The sequence below is a fragment of the Drosophila ananassae genome, chromosome 3R, assembly GCF_017639315.1.
Source record: "Drosophila ananassae strain 14024-0371.13 chromosome 3R, ASM1763931v2, whole genome shotgun sequence".
Taxonomy (NCBI): domain Eukaryota; kingdom Metazoa; phylum Arthropoda; class Insecta; order Diptera; family Drosophilidae; genus Drosophila; species Drosophila ananassae.
In genome coordinates this window covers 11,661,847-11,679,724 of record NC_057930.1, presented here as the reverse complement: position 1 = coordinate 11,679,724, position 17,878 = coordinate 11,661,847, and the positions used below count along the sequence as shown (strand labels likewise).

Here is a 17,878-nt window from a genome sequence, read left to right as displayed (position 1 = left end):
GTCCTCAAAGAGTTGTCAACTTGCAAGTCAAACATCCCCGCAAGCCAACTGCCACTTGTAAAGTCAAAGTCATATAAAATATGCCCGCGACTTGTGCATACTTCATTTCATAAATTACGCAGGCATTAAAAGCGCAGATAGGCCACCCACTTATCACTCCTCCTCTCCCACTGAAGAAGTACTTACCCTTCCAAATTCAAACCCCACATTGGCGGTCCTCCACCTCAAAATGAAAACCAAAACGAAGTTCTCAAAGCAATTGATGCGCACCATAAATCTTCAAGCATGTGAAGAGTCTGCTTTTCCCCCTCAAAGTCAACCTGAGAGCCTGGAAAGTGTAAGGATAGAGGGTGGCTATAGGGGGCGTAGCAGCCTATCAGTCGCAGCTATTTATCATTTAGGTACTCCACTCAGTTAGTCATTTTTTTTTCTTTACCTTTTTTCCATTGGGTGTGAGTTATTGCAATTCTGCAACAATTTTTCTTTCGAGTGCCGGTGGCCACTTCAAGACTTTCATATCAAGTTCAGTTTGGCGAGAAAAGGATTTGAAAGCGGAACGACGGCAGGTGGTCCATCTATATTTCTTTTCTGCCTGCACTGGATGGAAAATTATGATAAATATTTAAATATATAATTTAAATTTGAAGAATATGTCAAGAAATTTTATTAAAAAGAAAATTAGATTTAAAGCTTATAATCCTCAATAGTAAATAACAATTTATATATTATAAAATTTTATTTCCAGTGTAAGCTGTCACCTCTTCTCACCGCTGTTTTGTGATTTTAATGCCGATTGACAGGAAGTAGAAAACGGGGGCGGGAGGGAGATCCTGGCGGGGGAAATGCCAGGGAAAACAGACATAGACTGAAACTGAAGACTTGGTTAAGTCAGTGTCAGGCTGTGTTATCCTCTCTGTCCGTCCGTCATTTCAACAGCGAGTCCTTGCCACCCTCTATTCCATCCGGACAGACGGACTTGCGGACGCACAGTGTCTTGGTAATGGACTTGGCACTTTGCAACTTACCCATTCAAAATGTGTGTGTAGGAAGTTTAAATCGCATCCAGAGGCAGAAGAATCTGGCCAACAGCAGCAGCAGGAGCAGCAGGAACTGAAGCCGAAGGACTCTGATGCTCACACTTGAATAAATACCAAGGCGAGCCGGATGACGATGGCGACGTTGTCATTGCAATTGCAAATAAATAAGAAAGCCGGGGCGCACTGAATCCAGTGGAATTCTCCAGGATGGGCGACAAAGTTGCCTCGGGGATGCAGGGGCCAGTCGGCAGTACGACTTTTAAGTTGCTTGTAATAAAATTGCTGCAAGGACTTGGGAAAAGTGCAAAAATGAAGTGCACAGATGCTTATCAACTCGGTCTCTCCGGCATCACTCCTCTTACCTTCACATTCCCACTGATTTCAATGCCCGTTCCCCCAATCAAGTTTCAGATACTTTTGCTATGATTTAACCGACACCTTTGTCTGGAGAACACGGTCCCTTAGATCTGTGGTTTTAAAAAAATACTTTTTTAAAGAAAAGCAACTTCAGATGAAAATTAGTTGAATATTTTAAAAGATTCCCAATAAAAGCAGCTAATAAACAACTTATTATTTTTATTTTAAATGTAGCTAAAATTTATTTTTTATGTAAGGTAAATGATAAAAAACCACTTCAATTTATTTAATCTAAAATGTAATCTAAATTTTTCTAATTTCCTCCAGTGTTTTTAGCAGCTTAAACTGAAAGAAAAAATGCAAAATTCCGAATGCTATTGAAAATAAGAATCGCAGGGAATGAGGTTGTGGGAATTGTGAGGAAATGGGGGCCGAAGTGGGCGTGTCAAAGCTCATTACTTGTTGTCATGTTGCGATTACGTTGGCAAAGCTTACGTTACGTAAATGTAATTCATAGCCTTGTAAGATATGTGTTTTTGGGGAAAGAGACAGCAGACGGCAGCTAATAGGAGAAGAGAGATGGAGCGAGATAGGTAAGCAAGTAGGTAGCAACTTCGGTGTCATAATGAAGTGTCTGCTCCTGTTCCACGGTGAGGTCCTTCCATCCGGAATCTCTTTTCTGTGATGTATGGCTGTCATTTCACACATACAAGCAGGATAAAGATTGTCTGAGTGATTGTGTGTGTGAGTGTGCTGGTGTCTGCTCTCCAGTCTGCACGGTGTCTGTGTGTATGTGATAAGCCTTTGCTAACTAGCTGCATGCTCACAGATTTGTAGCTGTTACTAAAAGTTCACTCACAGCAAGAAGTCTCAGCCGGGATAAGAGCAGAAAAAATATCACAAAAATCTGGTGGTTGAGGGGATAAACAGCAGGACGAAGTCAATCCATAATATAGCCAACTAGCTGGTGCTAATAAGACTTACAACATTAACAAGCTACCATGTAATTTTTATCCCCCGATTGTTAAGCAATGGAAATTACCTTCCCTAAACTCCTCTTAGCTGGTGAGCCAATAAGTGGGCTACATGTGAACCGGGAAATTTTCCATTTTCCACAATTATCGGTTAATTAAAAGTAGTTTGCCGGGGGAAATAGAAAGAAAACTTTTGCATTCGGATGTTAATTCTTCCCATTTTGATGCCCTGTATGTTAAAATGCGTAATGATTGGACTTATTGTATGGATTATTTTGGTTATTAATAATTTTTAAAACTGAATTCGGTTTAAGAGACATTTTTAATTTATTTGTAAACAATAAATGTTATTTATTTCCCTTTAAGTTGTTATATATATTATCACCTATACGCCGAGTTGCACATTTTATTGAAACTTTTGATGAGCAACTACTGCTTTGAGTTAAAAAACTTTTAATAATAATTATAAAGTAATTAATTTAATAAAAATTAAAGTTGAAATAGACTTTTCTCCCATATATGTAGAAAACTATATCACTCATACGCAGTGTGGCCTCAATGTAATAGTATATGCATTTTAATTTTGTAGTTTCAGAATCAATATAAAACTGCAATTAATATGGAAAAAATAATTATAAATGCCTGTTACAAACTTAAATTCACTTCGCCCTTTATTAAAGCTAAATACATAACAAAAACTTTCCCCTGAACTGATCGCAAGTTTTAATTTAAAATCCCCTAGACAGTATCTGGCAGGTTTATCATTTTGCAGAGCTCTCTTCCTCCTTGCACCCGCGGCATTTCCATATACCGAGAAAAAATAAACTTTGCCAAAGCAAAAATTGTTACTAAATGGTTTATGCACACATGGAAGCTGCTGTCTGGGTTGGAGGGTTGGGAGAAAAAAAATATTGCTGGGAAAAATAAATAACAGAGCCGAGGAAAAAGCCGAGAAGGGAACGTAATGTTACAAAATAAATGCAACATGTAATGATTGCAAAAGTTATAAAACGTAAATTAAGTTGAACGAATGAAGAGTTACCGACCGAGCGCCAGTGTAATGTAATGAAAATGGGAAATGGAAAATACTGCAAACAGAAGCCAAAAGGCACTACTAACAAAAGCAACAGCAAAAGTAACAGAAACAACAAGAACTTCAACCCACACAACATGCTCGCTCGCAATGTTGTTTTCCAACTTTTAATGCTGTGAGGAGAGAAATACTGTTGGGGGAAAAACTATGAAATTAACTGCTTATTAAGGGCAGCAAGAGAAGAAGCCTGTGATGGATTCCGGTCCTATGCTACATAGGACTACTTCAAGTTTGTCAAGTGAAACTTTCTGCCAAATGGCATGGAAAATGTTACCACACAGTCGGTTTTCTCTGGGTTAAGGGTCTAGAGGAACAGACGACGACAGAGCATCATTAATTATTTTGCTCATTAGCGTGTGTAAGAGACATTACTAACCAACCAGCCAACTCAGTCAGCTAGATAGCTGGTAGATGGTAGCTGTTAGCCAACCAACAAAAATACCAACAAATGCTGCATAAGAAAATTCTTGAAATTTTCTTAGTTAAGGGCCTGGGCTTCCTCTTACATCTCAGATATCCTTTTCCCCTTCCTTTGGCTGTGTGTCTGTGTGCCCTGTGTCGTATCTGTGTCGTGTCAAAAGCAGCAAATGCTGCAAAAAATTGCAATTGAAAAAGGCACACAGAATGTAGATGAGACGTTGAATACGTAAAGTGTGCGTACGATGGAAAACTTTTTGGATTTGTATATATATTTTGTGAAAATAAAGGGGTAGATTACTAAGTAAAATATTTAAATTATTATAAATAAAATTACCAAATTCTAAATCTAAAATACATGTCTTTAATCCAGTTTCCTTAATTTAATATACCCAATCCTAGTACTTTATGAGTACCGGATATGAATATTATTTTCAAAATACTATTTAATAAATACTAGTATATACCATTTTCAAATATTTCGAAATATTTGGCATTTCCCATTCGATTCCTTTCTTGCCAAAATACTTTGGTATTTGATAAAAGCAATTGCAGTCGGCAACAACTATGGAAAGCAGCTGCAAGTTGAAGCATCAAGTTGTCGTTGTCGCTGCTGTCGTCATCGTTGTCTGCTGCATCACGTAAAAGGGTCGCCAACGGAGTAAAGGGTGAAATGGGGCAACAACAAAAAGGGGGAGAAAGCACAGTATATGTGTGTGTGCTACGTACGTTCAAAGTCAAATCTACACAATGGCTTCAAAATGTGTGCTTAAACATTTTATTTATCACGCCAAATGCATACGTACTTATATATGTATGTATCTGTGGAACAGGAAATGGGCGAACGTGTGTGTGAGTGAAAAAATATGCGAACTTTCTGCATCACGTTGCGGGTATTCAATGATTTTTCAAACACTTTTCCTCGCCACGCATTTATCGTAATTGTCTGAATTTCACAGTCATTTTTATTTTTCTTGTGTTAAGAATAGCAAGCGAGAGTGTCGCTTTCCTTATCTATTATTCCTTTTTGTTTTTCTTGAAAAAAAGCTTGAAAATTTTGAAGTAGAAGTCAAATTCTGAGAAAAGGGGTTCATATCTCTTAATGCTGCGATAATACTTGCATGAACTTTTCCTTCTCGGCTACGTGAGTCATCATATGAAGTCATCAAAATAGTTTGGCGATTCCAGCTTTATGAAGAAATTCAAACAACCAAAGATGACAAATAAAACTTTTAAACTTAAGTAGATTAAGTAAAGAAGGAATAAAAGATATGCTTTCTTTTCTTGTTCTTTAATCACTTCCTTAGAATTTATTTCCTTTTTAATTTCCTTTCAACACATCCCCTTAACGACCTGCTAAAATCTCAACTAAAATTAAAAGCAAGAAAAATGAAATTAAATGCAATGAACCATTAAACAGGCCCATAATCATTGATCTTTTAATCAATTTGGGCCGCCAATAAAACAGAGAAAAAGGTTGGGCCAAAAGCGAAAGAAAACGGGCCAAAAGTCATAAAACACTTTGTCTATATACCCCAAAAAATATATATTTATATAGAAGTTCACCTTTCGCTGCGCAGATTAGGCCAACTTTTAAATGGTTTTAATGTGCTTTTTATGGTCTGGGAAACAGAGATCCCAGTCCCGAAACGAATCGTTTAACCTTCACGGCATATGAGTAATGAGAGTTTTAGTGGCCTACATTGATTTTTCATTTTTAGCCCAGTCCCTACTGTTTTTTATGCCTTCTCCCGGAAAACTCTACCCTAATTACAGAAACCTGTCATAAGATTAGAGGAGGGCAAAGTTTATTTCACTGCGATTCTTTTTTTTTCTGTTACTTTTTTGGGAGAAAAACTTCATGGACTCTGGAGGCTGTGTTATGACATTGTAACCGTCCGATAAGCAAATGTCAGAGAGAGGTCAGGGAAAGGGTCAAAGTTGCAGTAGCCTTCTGCCATTTGTCATTTAAATTTCCTACGAAAGGCCAAGAAAAAATAATAATGGAAAGGGAATCTATACAGATGAAAAAACAAAGGATATTTCAAAAATAAGGAAAGATTACAAGCCCTTATAACAATATTTTAAATATAATTTTTAATAATAAAACGAGAGCTATTTTTATTTCTTTTTAGTTTTTAAATTTTATACAAATTGTAGCCAGTTTTCCCCGGGTGCAGTGGAAATTTTGCATTTCATTCTGAGACCCTCTGCTTCGCAACTCCCCTCTTGGAAACCTTTCCTTTATTTTTGGTTTTTATCTCCGGGGCCCGTTTCAGCTCCTCGAAACGAATAAAAAAAGTTGAAGTGAAAAAGTTAAGCAATTAACAAGCTGATAACTTTTTCGGGCCGACTTGCAGCCTTCGCTACTCAGTTTCTTCAATTTTCTCCCAGCCTTTGTCCCGTACAATGCGAAAAAGCCCACGCCGCGTCTTCGTGACTTTTCATTTACTGTTTGCATACAATTCGGTGTCAGTTTTCGAGGTCAACCCCACGAAGTCAGGGGGGTCTCTAAGGGCATGATAACCCCCCGAGGGCTAAGAGTTTTATGGCCAAAAGGCTATGCGACTCTGGGCATAAAGCGGCCTATCCGGCGTATCCGGTTTTTATGTCCTCATACGGCATAATTGCGGCACGGTAATTGGCCTGACAATTGCGCTGAATGGGAATGCTTCGCTGCCCGCTTAAGTATCCTATTACAAAGAAAAAAAATAACAAAAAAAAAAATAAGTAAAGGTCTGAAAAGTTCTTTGTGCGAGTTTTATGTAAATATCCACAAAGATATAACCTTATCCAGCTTTTGTGCAACAAAAATGTCAAACAATGGACGTGAAACTGGTGTAGGACTCCAAAAAAAAAGGAAAATTAAATGGAAAGACATAAAAAAAAAGGTGTTTGGGGTGATTTATATAAATATAATTCTATTAAGTTATTATAGGCTAAAGAATCTTACAAATGTTTAAATAAAATAAGCCACAAATGCGATTTATTTAATCATTTGGAAATATGGTTAAGTAAATCGCATTTGTGGCTCAAAGAAAAATTATCTTAAAATTTATAAAAATATAATTCTTAAACTTATTATAGGCTAAAGAATCTTACAAATGTTTAAATAAAATAAGCCATAAATGCGATTTATTTAATCAAAGAAAAATAATTTTTTTTATTAGAGACAATATCCTTCCAAATAAAACCTCAAATAAACCTCTTTGAAAATCATTAATATATAAACGTTTTGGTATAAAAATTATTCCTATTTGGAGAACATAAATATGTGATCAATAAATATAAAAAATTCCAACCCCAACAAATAACTGCAAATCGCTTTATAGGACCGTCAAACCCCTTTTATTTTTGGGTGACTATAATTTTGGGGGAATGTACACGCCATTTGGCACATCCCTTCCTACAGACTCCCTCCCCCCCCCAGCTAATGCTAATGCACAATTCTCGAGAGTTTATAAAACCAGATAAAAAGACGAGGAACAACTGGGTAGATAGCCGGGAAGAGACTGTGACTGTGGCAAAAAGATGGCCATCTTTATGCTGGGCCAAAAACTGACAGAAATAAAGTGAAGTTGGTCATAAATTTGCTTTTACGCCAAGATGACTTCATAAAGCGACAAATACGCAAAGCATAATGCCGAGTGCAGCCAACCCAAAATTTGTCGACCGAAAATACTAGGAACTAGGGAAGAGATCCGTAGGAGAACGAAAGGGGCGTGGCAAGGAGGCGCCGCAATGCAGGCAACAAAAACTGTTGTGTTTTGTGTCTGGCTGGCTGCTGGCATTGTTGCTGCCACTGTCGCCGGATCAAGGTGGGAGGAGTGAGTTTGAAGAAAATTGGGGCGTAAATAGGGTAAGAAAGAGGCAAGGAAAGTCGAAGAGGGGGCACATGGCACAAATGCCTGTCGCCTTTTCCAGACATCGCTGATTTATATGCATGGCTCACATACTATGACAAGAATCACAGGCAAAAAAATAAGGATATTTTGGATAAATTTTGACCAAAATATAGTTATAGATATGAAAAAAGGTATAGAACGGCAGCCTTTTAGAATAAAAGCCTCTTCAAACAAAATGGAACTGGAATTACTATTAAAATATCTTATTCTTTTGGACAAATAGTCCGATTTTCCTTTCAAACTATTCATCAACTATTTTCTTGAGTGCACTCGAGCACAGGGAAGGACGCGAGGACCAAAAGGAGGGCTCTGCCAGATAAGAGATGGGATGCACAGGCTAAAGCCGAGAGCTGAGGTGCTGCCACGCGCATTTTTCCGATTTTGCATTGCATACTTTTTGGGTGAACGCGTCGCTGCTCGGAGAATGTGAAACAGAGAAAGGTTTTCACGGTGCCCGGGAGCTGGGGGTGCTAAGGGGGCTAAGGGTGCGGGGCAAACGTCTCGATTTTTTACTTTGAACACAAATATTGAACGTTTACATTACTCTGTCCCCTTACCCCTAGGACCCTCTCTATCGGCAGATCCTTGGAGTCGCCCCCTTGGAGTACCCCTTCCGAATGGTACGCATGAAAGCGTTGCAAGTCAGCAGCGTGAACGAAGAGAAATTGCCAAAACGAGCAGAGCAACAACAACAATGGGCACTGAAGTAAGGGAGCCTGGGAAAAAGATAGCGATTCCATGGCCAGAAGAAGGACAGCGGCACTTTTAAAATTTTAGACTTCACATAGGTATTTGTTTCAATTTTAATATAATTTTTTATTCCTAAAATTCTTATATATCTTATATATAATCTATAAAAAAAATGTATTTATTATTTTGAAACTTATTTTTTCAGTGTAAGATTGGAGTACGGAAAGCGAGAACGGAATTGCGAACGTATAGTATATGCGCCGGAGGAAGTGGGATGGTACAAGAGGAGACTGAGACTGAGAGACAGCAACAGAGCAGCTTACAAGCGCATTTCGATTATTGTTGATGTAATCATAATTTTTCATTTCCAAAGTAAACGATACCAGACCGCGGCTCTGCCCTTCATCTTCCTCCTTTCCATGCCCGCTCCTCTCACTTCATCGCTTTCCACCACGCCATCGCCCCCTTTTCGAGCGCATAAAGAATCGACGAGAATTAAACGAACTTTTCATTTATTTACATGAAAAGCATGAGAAACGCGTTTTAAACGCGTACCGCGTCAATGATTTAAGTAAACAAACAGCACAAGGAGTGGAAAGTATTCTATCGAAGAGGAAAGTATCATGGAGTTAATAATGGGTACTTTATAGGTATTTTAAGATGATAGATAATCATATAGACTGACTCAAAAATCTGAAAATTAAATCATTTTCAAACTATTTATTAAAAATATATTAAAATTTTTAAAAGCAAGCTGTATTGATAGAAAGGACTACCCCTTATCGAGGGTACTACAACAAATAACAATCATGGGAGCAGGAGTCGGGCGAAAAAAAAGTGGGCGGAAGCCGGATGACAAGGCCAGGCCGGCTCTGGCAGAGATTTTCGGTTTGGATTCGACTGCGGTTGCAAGAGGGGGCGGGCCATGGAAATTGCGGTGCGAAAGGGGAGGGCTAGCCGGCTGTCTTGCATCATTAATTACAATTTGAGCTGCACACGCAGAGTCGAGATCCCAGATTCACGGGAATTCACAGAACGGAGTTGGGGTCACCGAAAATAAAAATAAAAATAAAAAAACTACAACAGACAAGCTGCGAATAAAAAAGGCGAGAAGAAAGTATGGCGTTATATAACCCAATCCTGGACCGTTGGCTGAAAAGCCTACCATTCACACAAGGCTACATAGTAGTCTCGTACATATATTAAAATCGGTCTATATATATATACGGATCCGGGCGTCTGTGGCTGTGCTGACATTTTAATTGCACTGCATGACTCCCGTAATTTGCTTAATTAATCAACGTTTTTACGCTTATCAATATCGGAAGGCGTTTTTAAAGGAATTCTGGAGGAAAATCCCAGCAGCCATTGAATAATTTGTCTTGTCAAAAAGTGCCCAACTAAGCAATATTGAAGAATTAATGGAAACAAAATACCAAATCATTCTCCTTACAAAAAATGAGAGTAATATTTTGTTTGGAATGGAAAGTAATAATGTTAGGTAACATATGTTTTTAAATATAAATACTAAGAAAATCATTGCCAACGTGGCGTATGAGAAATATTATTATTAAAAATATACATATTTTTAAATATTAATTTTTATTTTAATTATAATAGATTTCTTAAAGACTCATATTTGTTAACCGGGAATATGAGTAATTTGTATGGATGAATGAAGTTCATTTTAAAATCATAAATATTCAAGAAATCTTAGTTATTTCTGTAATAATATTTTTAAAACTAATCTATTGATTTTGTTGCTTAAATAGAGTAGTTTTAGGATTAAATAGGACTGCCAATAGCACGTATGCGTAAATTTTAACAAAGACAAACATTTGTCCACAGGGCGTATGAGTAATTTTTATAGATCAATGAACTGCTTTGTTAATAATTTAACAGTCTCGCTATAATTTCTAAACACTCTAAGTGAAAGCTTTTTCAATGCTATCACCGTATTGCACGACGCTATTGCAACCCATTATACTGCTTACCTTAATGCGTAAATTACCATCGTTGCCACATCAGCTGAGCCATAAAATCTGCACACAAAGGCATTTGCGGATTGGATGTGGGTCAAAGTTGGGAAGGCAACCCCCAACTAGTAGGGGAGACGCGGCATTCAAGGCAAAGACGAAGGCAGGTGACGCGGGTCGGTAATTTTGCAGTAATTGAAACCATCAAAGCATGGGTAATGCCATTTGGGCGAAAGCGTGTGGCAGAAAGAGCCAATTACAGGGACTACGATAATATTAATGCATGCGAAGGTGGTCACCATTGTTGAGGCCTCAGTCCTTATCGCAAATGCGGCGAATATTATCTGCGATAATGAGAAAACTAATTGTGAGCTATGCAAATGTGGCAGAGCCAGATGCACCTGCCTCACATGTATCTCCAGTAATGGAGGGGTGTGTGGCGTGGCATATGCCCCATGTGTGTGCCTGCAAGTGTGAAAGCAATTAGATTTGACAGTTTATCGGGGTTCATTTGAATAAACGGAAATTGCAGTCAAAACAAACACAAGACTTAGTAGTAAGTGGTTAGCAATAACAATTTATAGGATTATTATGGATTAGTATATAGAATTATTATTTTAAATATTGGTACTTTTCTGAAATAGGTCAACCATTAAGTTGATGAAAGGCCTGCAACTAGAATAGCTAATTGCACAGAAAACAAACTAAATCTAAATATCTGTCGCTCTGTATCTCAAGAATCTCAATTTATCACATTCGTATCCTTACATCAGCTCTGTTGCACTGGGTAAAGTCCTTAATTTTGTGATTGCAGCAGAAGTTGTAGTGTCAGCTGATTTCGCTCTCAGTGAAACTTAAAGATTCCCCCCCTTCCAAAATTTATCCCACTAAAATTTACTCGAATTTGAATTTCAAATTGTTAGCCAATGTTCTTGTTGTTTCTGTTGTTGGTCCTGTGATTGAAGCCGCCGGCCTCTGACATTGTCGCTCCTTCTGGTGCTGTTCTGCCAGCCTTTGGGCTGCCGGCAGAGGTGTTGGGTATGAAAATTAATTCAAGCGAATTTACAGACTTCCATCTGCTTGCTGAATGAAAATTACAGGTGAATTACTGGTGGACGGTAGCCGTCAGATTGAAGCACTCTTGTTACATTAACTTAACTTCATTAGGAATTAGATGGAAGCAATTTGGGGCCACATTTAAATAGTTCTTGGGTATTCCCATTCTCCATTATAATTAATTCATGTTGAAATGAGGGGGTAAATTTGGGCTGTTCTATTTCTAACAATCATATTAGTAATTTAACATTTTGAATGCGGTTTTAGAACATCACAGTTTTGTATTCACTTCAAGCATAGTTTTAGAGTCTTAAACAATAGGACTTAAATTTAAGCTTAAATGTGTTTTTTAGACTTTTACTCTATGACTTTTCAGTATATCCTTAATTTTTTTTTAAATTTGAATTAACATTTACTGTTTTAAAGCCAGCTCTTTTAGTTTTAAAGTAACGGGATCTACAAAAGAGCATGGCCACAGTCACGTTTCCGGTTTCTCTTTTCCCACGAATTTCCTCATATCCTTCGCAACAACAGCAGCTAAGAAAAGGAAACCGCAATTTTGATTAGAGAACTTGGCATTGTTGTTGCTATTGTTTGTTTGCATGGCAATGTTACTGCATTTTCCGTGTTTTCGAGACATCTGGCTGCATTTTCCGAGGGAAAGTGAAAAGCAGTGAAATTGTCGGTTAGCTGCTGTGGCTTTTCAACTTATTTCCGTTCTTTTATTTTCTGGCCAAGCAACGTGCTGAAATGTTTGCACTTTGTTGGGCAACTACTTTTACTTTTTCCCTAATTTTCCTACCCACTTTCTTACCTCGATTTATCAGTAGACTGGACAAATATAATACCGACTTCTGTTTCTCACCTTTTGACAGCTCATTACATAACATGTCGCTCCAGCTCCCTGGATTTTCCTTCAGTCTCTCACCTGCGGCAGGTGCATATGGAACGTGTGTGTGTCTGAGTAATTTGGAGTTCAATTACCTCGCTAATATGAGATGTCGATATTGTCACAGCGGTAGGCATTTCCCATCTCCTTTTCACATACACTCTCTCTCAATGGTTGTTGCCCCCGTTGTTGCATGTAACTTGGATTCGTTAATTATTTTGACAGGCGGCCATGTTGACAACCGCACAAAGTCAACGGTGTGGGTTCACTGGAACCGAGGGCACCCATATACGAAAATTAAAATACTCTTTAATATGAAATAACATTTTTATAAGAAAATAATCCATTACAATACTATAAAAAATAGAATATTTATTTGTTGTAGTTTAGCTGCAATTATTTATAATTTTTTATACTATTCATTAGTTAATAAAACCCTATTATAAGCAACTATTATAACCATTAACTATTCTATCACTATATTTCTACAAAAAAAAAACAACAAATTACTTATATGAAAGAAATACGCTTCAAAAGTTCAGTTGCCCTCTTCAATAGCCACACATCAGAAGTAACAACTTGAGAAGTCCTTATGTAGCCACATGAAACTTGCATGAGTCCTGTCTGTTCCTCTGTCAGCTCCATTCCCTCCACGTTCTCATGTGCCTTCATCTCAATATAACCGTAATTTGTGTGGCAGCCACAGCCATTTTGGCCAACCACTGATTATGCCACATCCGAAATGGACATGTCAAATTAACCGTTACATATGTATAAACAAAGGCAGATACCAGCAGTCGAATGTTTTTGAACTTTAACTTTCTTACAGCGAAACTTCCTTAGGCCTAATGGAATAACTTTAATCAAATCGAAGAGTAAATGTAGTTAGGCCAGTCAGTCAGTCATGAATGAACGATTATTAGCTCTAACCAATTTATATCTTAGCTGATTCTCATCCTATCTTTAACCGAAAGGTAGAATACTTCTCCAATATTCTGATTAAAATCTGAAACAAATTATTTTAAAATATAATCCGACATTTAGTGGCCAGGGTGTATAAGCCTACGAAACTCGTAAGTCTACTTAATATTCATATAATTTTGAAAGGAAAACGGATTTTTTTTACAATTTATAAATCTAAAATTGTAAACACTCATATTTCCGTTGCCTACTTTTAAGGGCACAATGAAGTCAATTAGCAATGAAGAGTAAAATTTTACCGTTTTTTTGGATACAATAACATTGCTGAAGATCATTTTATTTGGCAGCAATTCAATTAAAAAAATTTTTTAAATTAATTTAAAAAAAAGCGCCTTCCTCCTCGATTCTCAAAGGTTGCACTTAAGCTAGCCTGAAAACTAAAAATAATTAATTTTTTTGTTGTACATTTTGTTCATTTCATTTCTTCTTCTTGCAATTGTTCTTGTTGTAGTTGTTGTATAATACGTTGTTGTTGTAATATTTTGTTGTAATTTTTTTTTTGTATTCATTTATGTTGAAATTTTATCAAACAAAATTTTTTTTTGTACATTCAAATGAAAACATTGCGTGGCAAGGAACACGTGTCCCTGCCAAATATACTCTTTTTACAAGAAGTGGCGAATGAAGACAAGAAGATCCATGCAGGTGGTGAAGAGAACGACGACAAGGACACGATCACAGCCGGCATAGGAGGCGCCCACCATGAAAATGGCCGCACCAAGGGATGCGACGACAGCTGTCTGTAGCATGGGAAAGTCTGCAAGAAAGAGTAAGTTTTATACAGGATATCCACAAAAAGCCGTGATAATGAACCCATTGACCCCATGGTGACTCCCCCGAAGAAGGACACCCAACGGATGGTTACCCATGATGACCACCACCGAACACCTACGGCCGGAGCCAGGCGTCCAGAGACCCATAAGGACACGAGTCTCGATCAGCCAAAAGCAGCCTCCCAGGTAAGAACAAAATATTTTTTCCAAATTTTGTAAACTTTTCTGGGTTATTCCCTTTAAAATTTAAAAAAATGCATGGAAGGGCAATATGGCACCCAGCGATAGCCATATCTTTGCCGATTTTCATTCGATCCTTAAGCGGAATACCTTAAACGATTTGTAGATCGATTCTCTCCTAATCTGGGTTAAAATCTGGGAACAAATTTGTTTTCCACTTTTTTCTCAAATTTTCTGATATTTCCTTCAATAATGTTGAAAAATGCATTGGAGCCCATTACGCCCCACTGCGAAGGCTATATCTCCGCCAATTTTCATCCGGTCATGGAGCGGAATACTTTAATCGTTTTGTGGATCGATTCTCCACTTATCTGCGATCAAATCTGGACAAAAAATTACTTGTTCACTTTTTTCTCAAATTTTATGATATGGCCCCTAAAGAATGTTGCATAATGCATTGGAGCCCATTACGCCCCACTGCGAAGGTTATATATCTGCCAATTTGAATCCGATCCTTAAGCGGAATGTCTTAAACGAATTGTGGATCAATTCTCCACCAATCTGCATTAAAACCTGGAAACAAATTATTTTTTCAGTTTTTTCCAAAAAATTCTGGAGATCTCCAAGTTTTGTGGGGTCCTGTTCAAAAACGTAAAAGATGTTTTTTTGCGTAATTGGGAAGTCACTTTCGAAATTGAAAGTTAAATAAAGTTGATTAAAATAAACATGTACCCAGATTTAAATTTTATTTTAACAATAGTTATGTGAACAACAAAAAATGCATTTACGAAATTATGGAAGGTGACCAGGAGGACTGGTCATTATATGTGTTGGAATAAATAGCAATCCAGCTGGAATGCAAAATAGAAGACAACTGTAGCTAAGACGCCGACTCTTGACATCCAAAATAATGAGACCCAAGTATGTATTTGAAATATAAAACATAAAAATAAGAGAACTCAACATATATGTAAAGTAACAAAAAAAAAGTAAATATTAGAAATACGGATCATTTCAAAACATTTAGAGTTGCAAAAAAAAATTAAACAATAAATAAAAAAAAAATAAATAAATAGAACTGCTGTGTGCTGGAGACGATTGGTAACTGAAAAATAAATTGCAAGCAATTCAGGCCCTCAACCTTTAGAATGTCTAAGCCTACTTAGCTGTATGGTTTGAGGAATGGTGTGGGATCAACCCGCTAAGAAAGTAGCTATCCAAAAGAAAGTATTTTATTTCTCTGGGATTTTTTAAAGTCGGTTGTGCACACTTCACCTATTTCGATTCAAAATTCTTTGGTTCTTCGAACCAGCTGCCAGCGAAGCGAAAGTTGATTTATTTCAGGCGACTGTTGGCTTCTTTTTGTGGGAAAAGCTTCAGAAGACGTTGCTTGGTGCAAAATTCTTACCCTTTTCAGGTGATTCAGGCTAAAGCCTCCGCTTTCACCGAATCTTTATGAATATTGTGGATGTATATTTATTTCAAAAACGTTTTCTAATTTTTAAATGCTCTTTATCTGATGTGAAGACCGTGTTAATATTATTTTGTTCTAGTATGAAGATACTACGATTTAATTTTGTTTATCACCTACATACGCTAGGAGCCAGGCGGCCAGAGACCCATGAGGGCACGAGTCTCGATCAGCCAGACGCAGCCTCCCAGGTAAGAACTAAATATTTTTTTTTTTTTAAGTTTTTTTGGTTACATTTTTCTGGGGTATTCCCTTCAAAATTTAAAAAAATGCATTCCAATGTGACCCACCGCGAAAGCTCTGTTGGGAGGAAAATCTTAAGCAACACATGGACATATCCAGTTTTAATCCCTTTTGCCTTATGTTTGTGGTTGTGGAACCCTTTCTAACATTAAATCTTAAACATAAATATATGATTTATAATCATGGTAATAGCTTAAACAATTTTAAGGTCTTTTATTTATTATTCTTTTTATTTATTCAACACTCTTAGAGATATTTACACAGATCGCATCAGGGTATTTAAATTCCCGTTTTTGGGAGGCAGCAGCAGTTCCCAGAGAAGCCATCCCAGGATGAGTCCGTAGGCCAGCCAAGCTAAGAGCAGCCGCCGATGCCGCCACTAGATAATCGAAGGGTCCTTGACTCCCAAATGACCCTCTTTATGCTCATTGTTATTGTTGTTGCTTATGAAATCCCGACGTAATGCATTCCAATTGGGATCCGGATAGTCCTTTAACAAACTCCAGTTGGGAGAAGGAACATCGGGCGAGAGCCAATTAAAATCAGCCACATCAGTGTAGTTGTTTTGAGATTTGTTCAACCCGGAGGACAAGTAATCAGCCTCTATTTCGGGATAATCGTAATTGTATTCGCCGATTTCGATGCCTTGGCAATCTTCAATAATCGCCCGACACGTAACATGCAGGTATATCCTTGTCAATTGCGAAGAATGCAATCTCAACTGCTGGCAGGCTATGGAAATGGTGCATTTGTCCATATTTTCAGCGAAGAAAGATCGAGCAATAGGTCCACAAAGCAGGGTGCAGTTTGATGCCTTAGAGACCTGAACGGACCCCGGATGCCCTTGCAGTTCCAGTAGACAGTGACTAACATTCGATATTGTTATATCCTGGCCATTAACTTGACCGCTCTTGAGGACAATATGTTCGTTCTTTCGGTTCGATATAGTCCAGCTAAAATTGGAACCCAGTTTCTGTTGACTTTTTGGTGTCTTGGAATCAATTGAGTCTGGGTCGGCTGTGGGTTTTTGTTTCGGAGCTGTTTTCTTGCCACTAAAACCGAACTTTTTCTTGGGCATCAGGCGCTGGCGTACCTCCTCATTGGTTGAGGTTAGAGTATTGAGGATATTCTGACACGATTTGATCTTAAAATCTGACAAGAACATTGTGGAAGCTGTGAGATATCTCTGTAATTCCTGTATCTGCAGGGTAATGTCCGCAAAGTTCTGGCTCAAATCAGTGGGCGGGCCATCACCACTGCTGGCTTGCAGTTTCTTTAATCTTTGTTCGATATCAAAGGCACGTTGGCCAAATGCCTGAGCAAAATAGTCGACGCCCTCGTTTTGAACAGACTCCTTTGACCGCTGCTCAGACTTCACATCCAAATAATTTTGTCTGTCCTTGTTACGCTTGTTTAGTCTCTCTAGGACTTGGTCCTTTCGGTTTCCTGAGTCGTCATCCATTCTTTGGAACTATCTGTAAGGAGAAAATCTGGTTAAAAATCAATTTCCACGGGAGAACTTCTTTTTTTGTGGGCGAAATGAATCACCGTTGTTGTTTTTTTGCTTCGGAAGTTGCGCAGCTGCGGGAAATTTGCGGAAATTTCCGTAATTATTCGATTGTCGGGGCAGTTCTGTGGCTTATCCGTTACTTGCATTTAACAAAAAGTGAGAGTTTTCACAAATTTAAATACCTGTTTTATGTTAAAGTGTAAATATAAATAAATATTTATTGCAGCTGCTCCCAAAAACAAATCAGTGTGGCCAAAGAATACCAAATGTATTGAGAGCAGGAATAAATTATACCAAATATACCGTTAGAATACTAAATACTAAAA

General features: G+C 37.8%; 1 protein-coding gene across 2 annotated transcripts; it reads right to left on the bottom strand.

The window, feature by feature from the left end:
• Positions 1-16,253: 16,253 nt before the first annotated feature.
• LOC6507198 (tubulin-specific chaperone C) lies at positions 16,254-17,836 on the bottom strand. 2 transcript variants are annotated; one of them, XM_014905118.3, is made up of 2 exons: positions 17,735-17,836; positions 16,254-17,517 (listed from the first exon to the last, which is right to left on the bottom strand). In XM_014905118.3, the coding sequence occupies exon 2, from the start codon at positions 17,502-17,504 to the stop codon at positions 16,422-16,424; it is 1,083 nt and encodes a 360-aa protein (XP_014760604.1). In that variant the 5' UTR covers positions 17,505-17,517; positions 17,735-17,836; the 3' UTR covers positions 16,254-16,421. The 2 variants fall into 2 exon arrangements, with proteins under 2 accessions (XP_014760604.1, XP_001965327.1); XM_001965291.4 differs by having other exon boundaries at positions 17,591-17,818.
• Between the last annotated feature and the right edge of the window lie 42 nt (positions 17,837-17,878).

Coding starts and splice junctions, on each gene's coding strand:
- LOC6507198 (XM_014905118.3), bottom strand. CDS start 17,504: ATGGATGACGACTCAGGAAACCGAAAGGACCAAGTCCTAGAGAGACTA.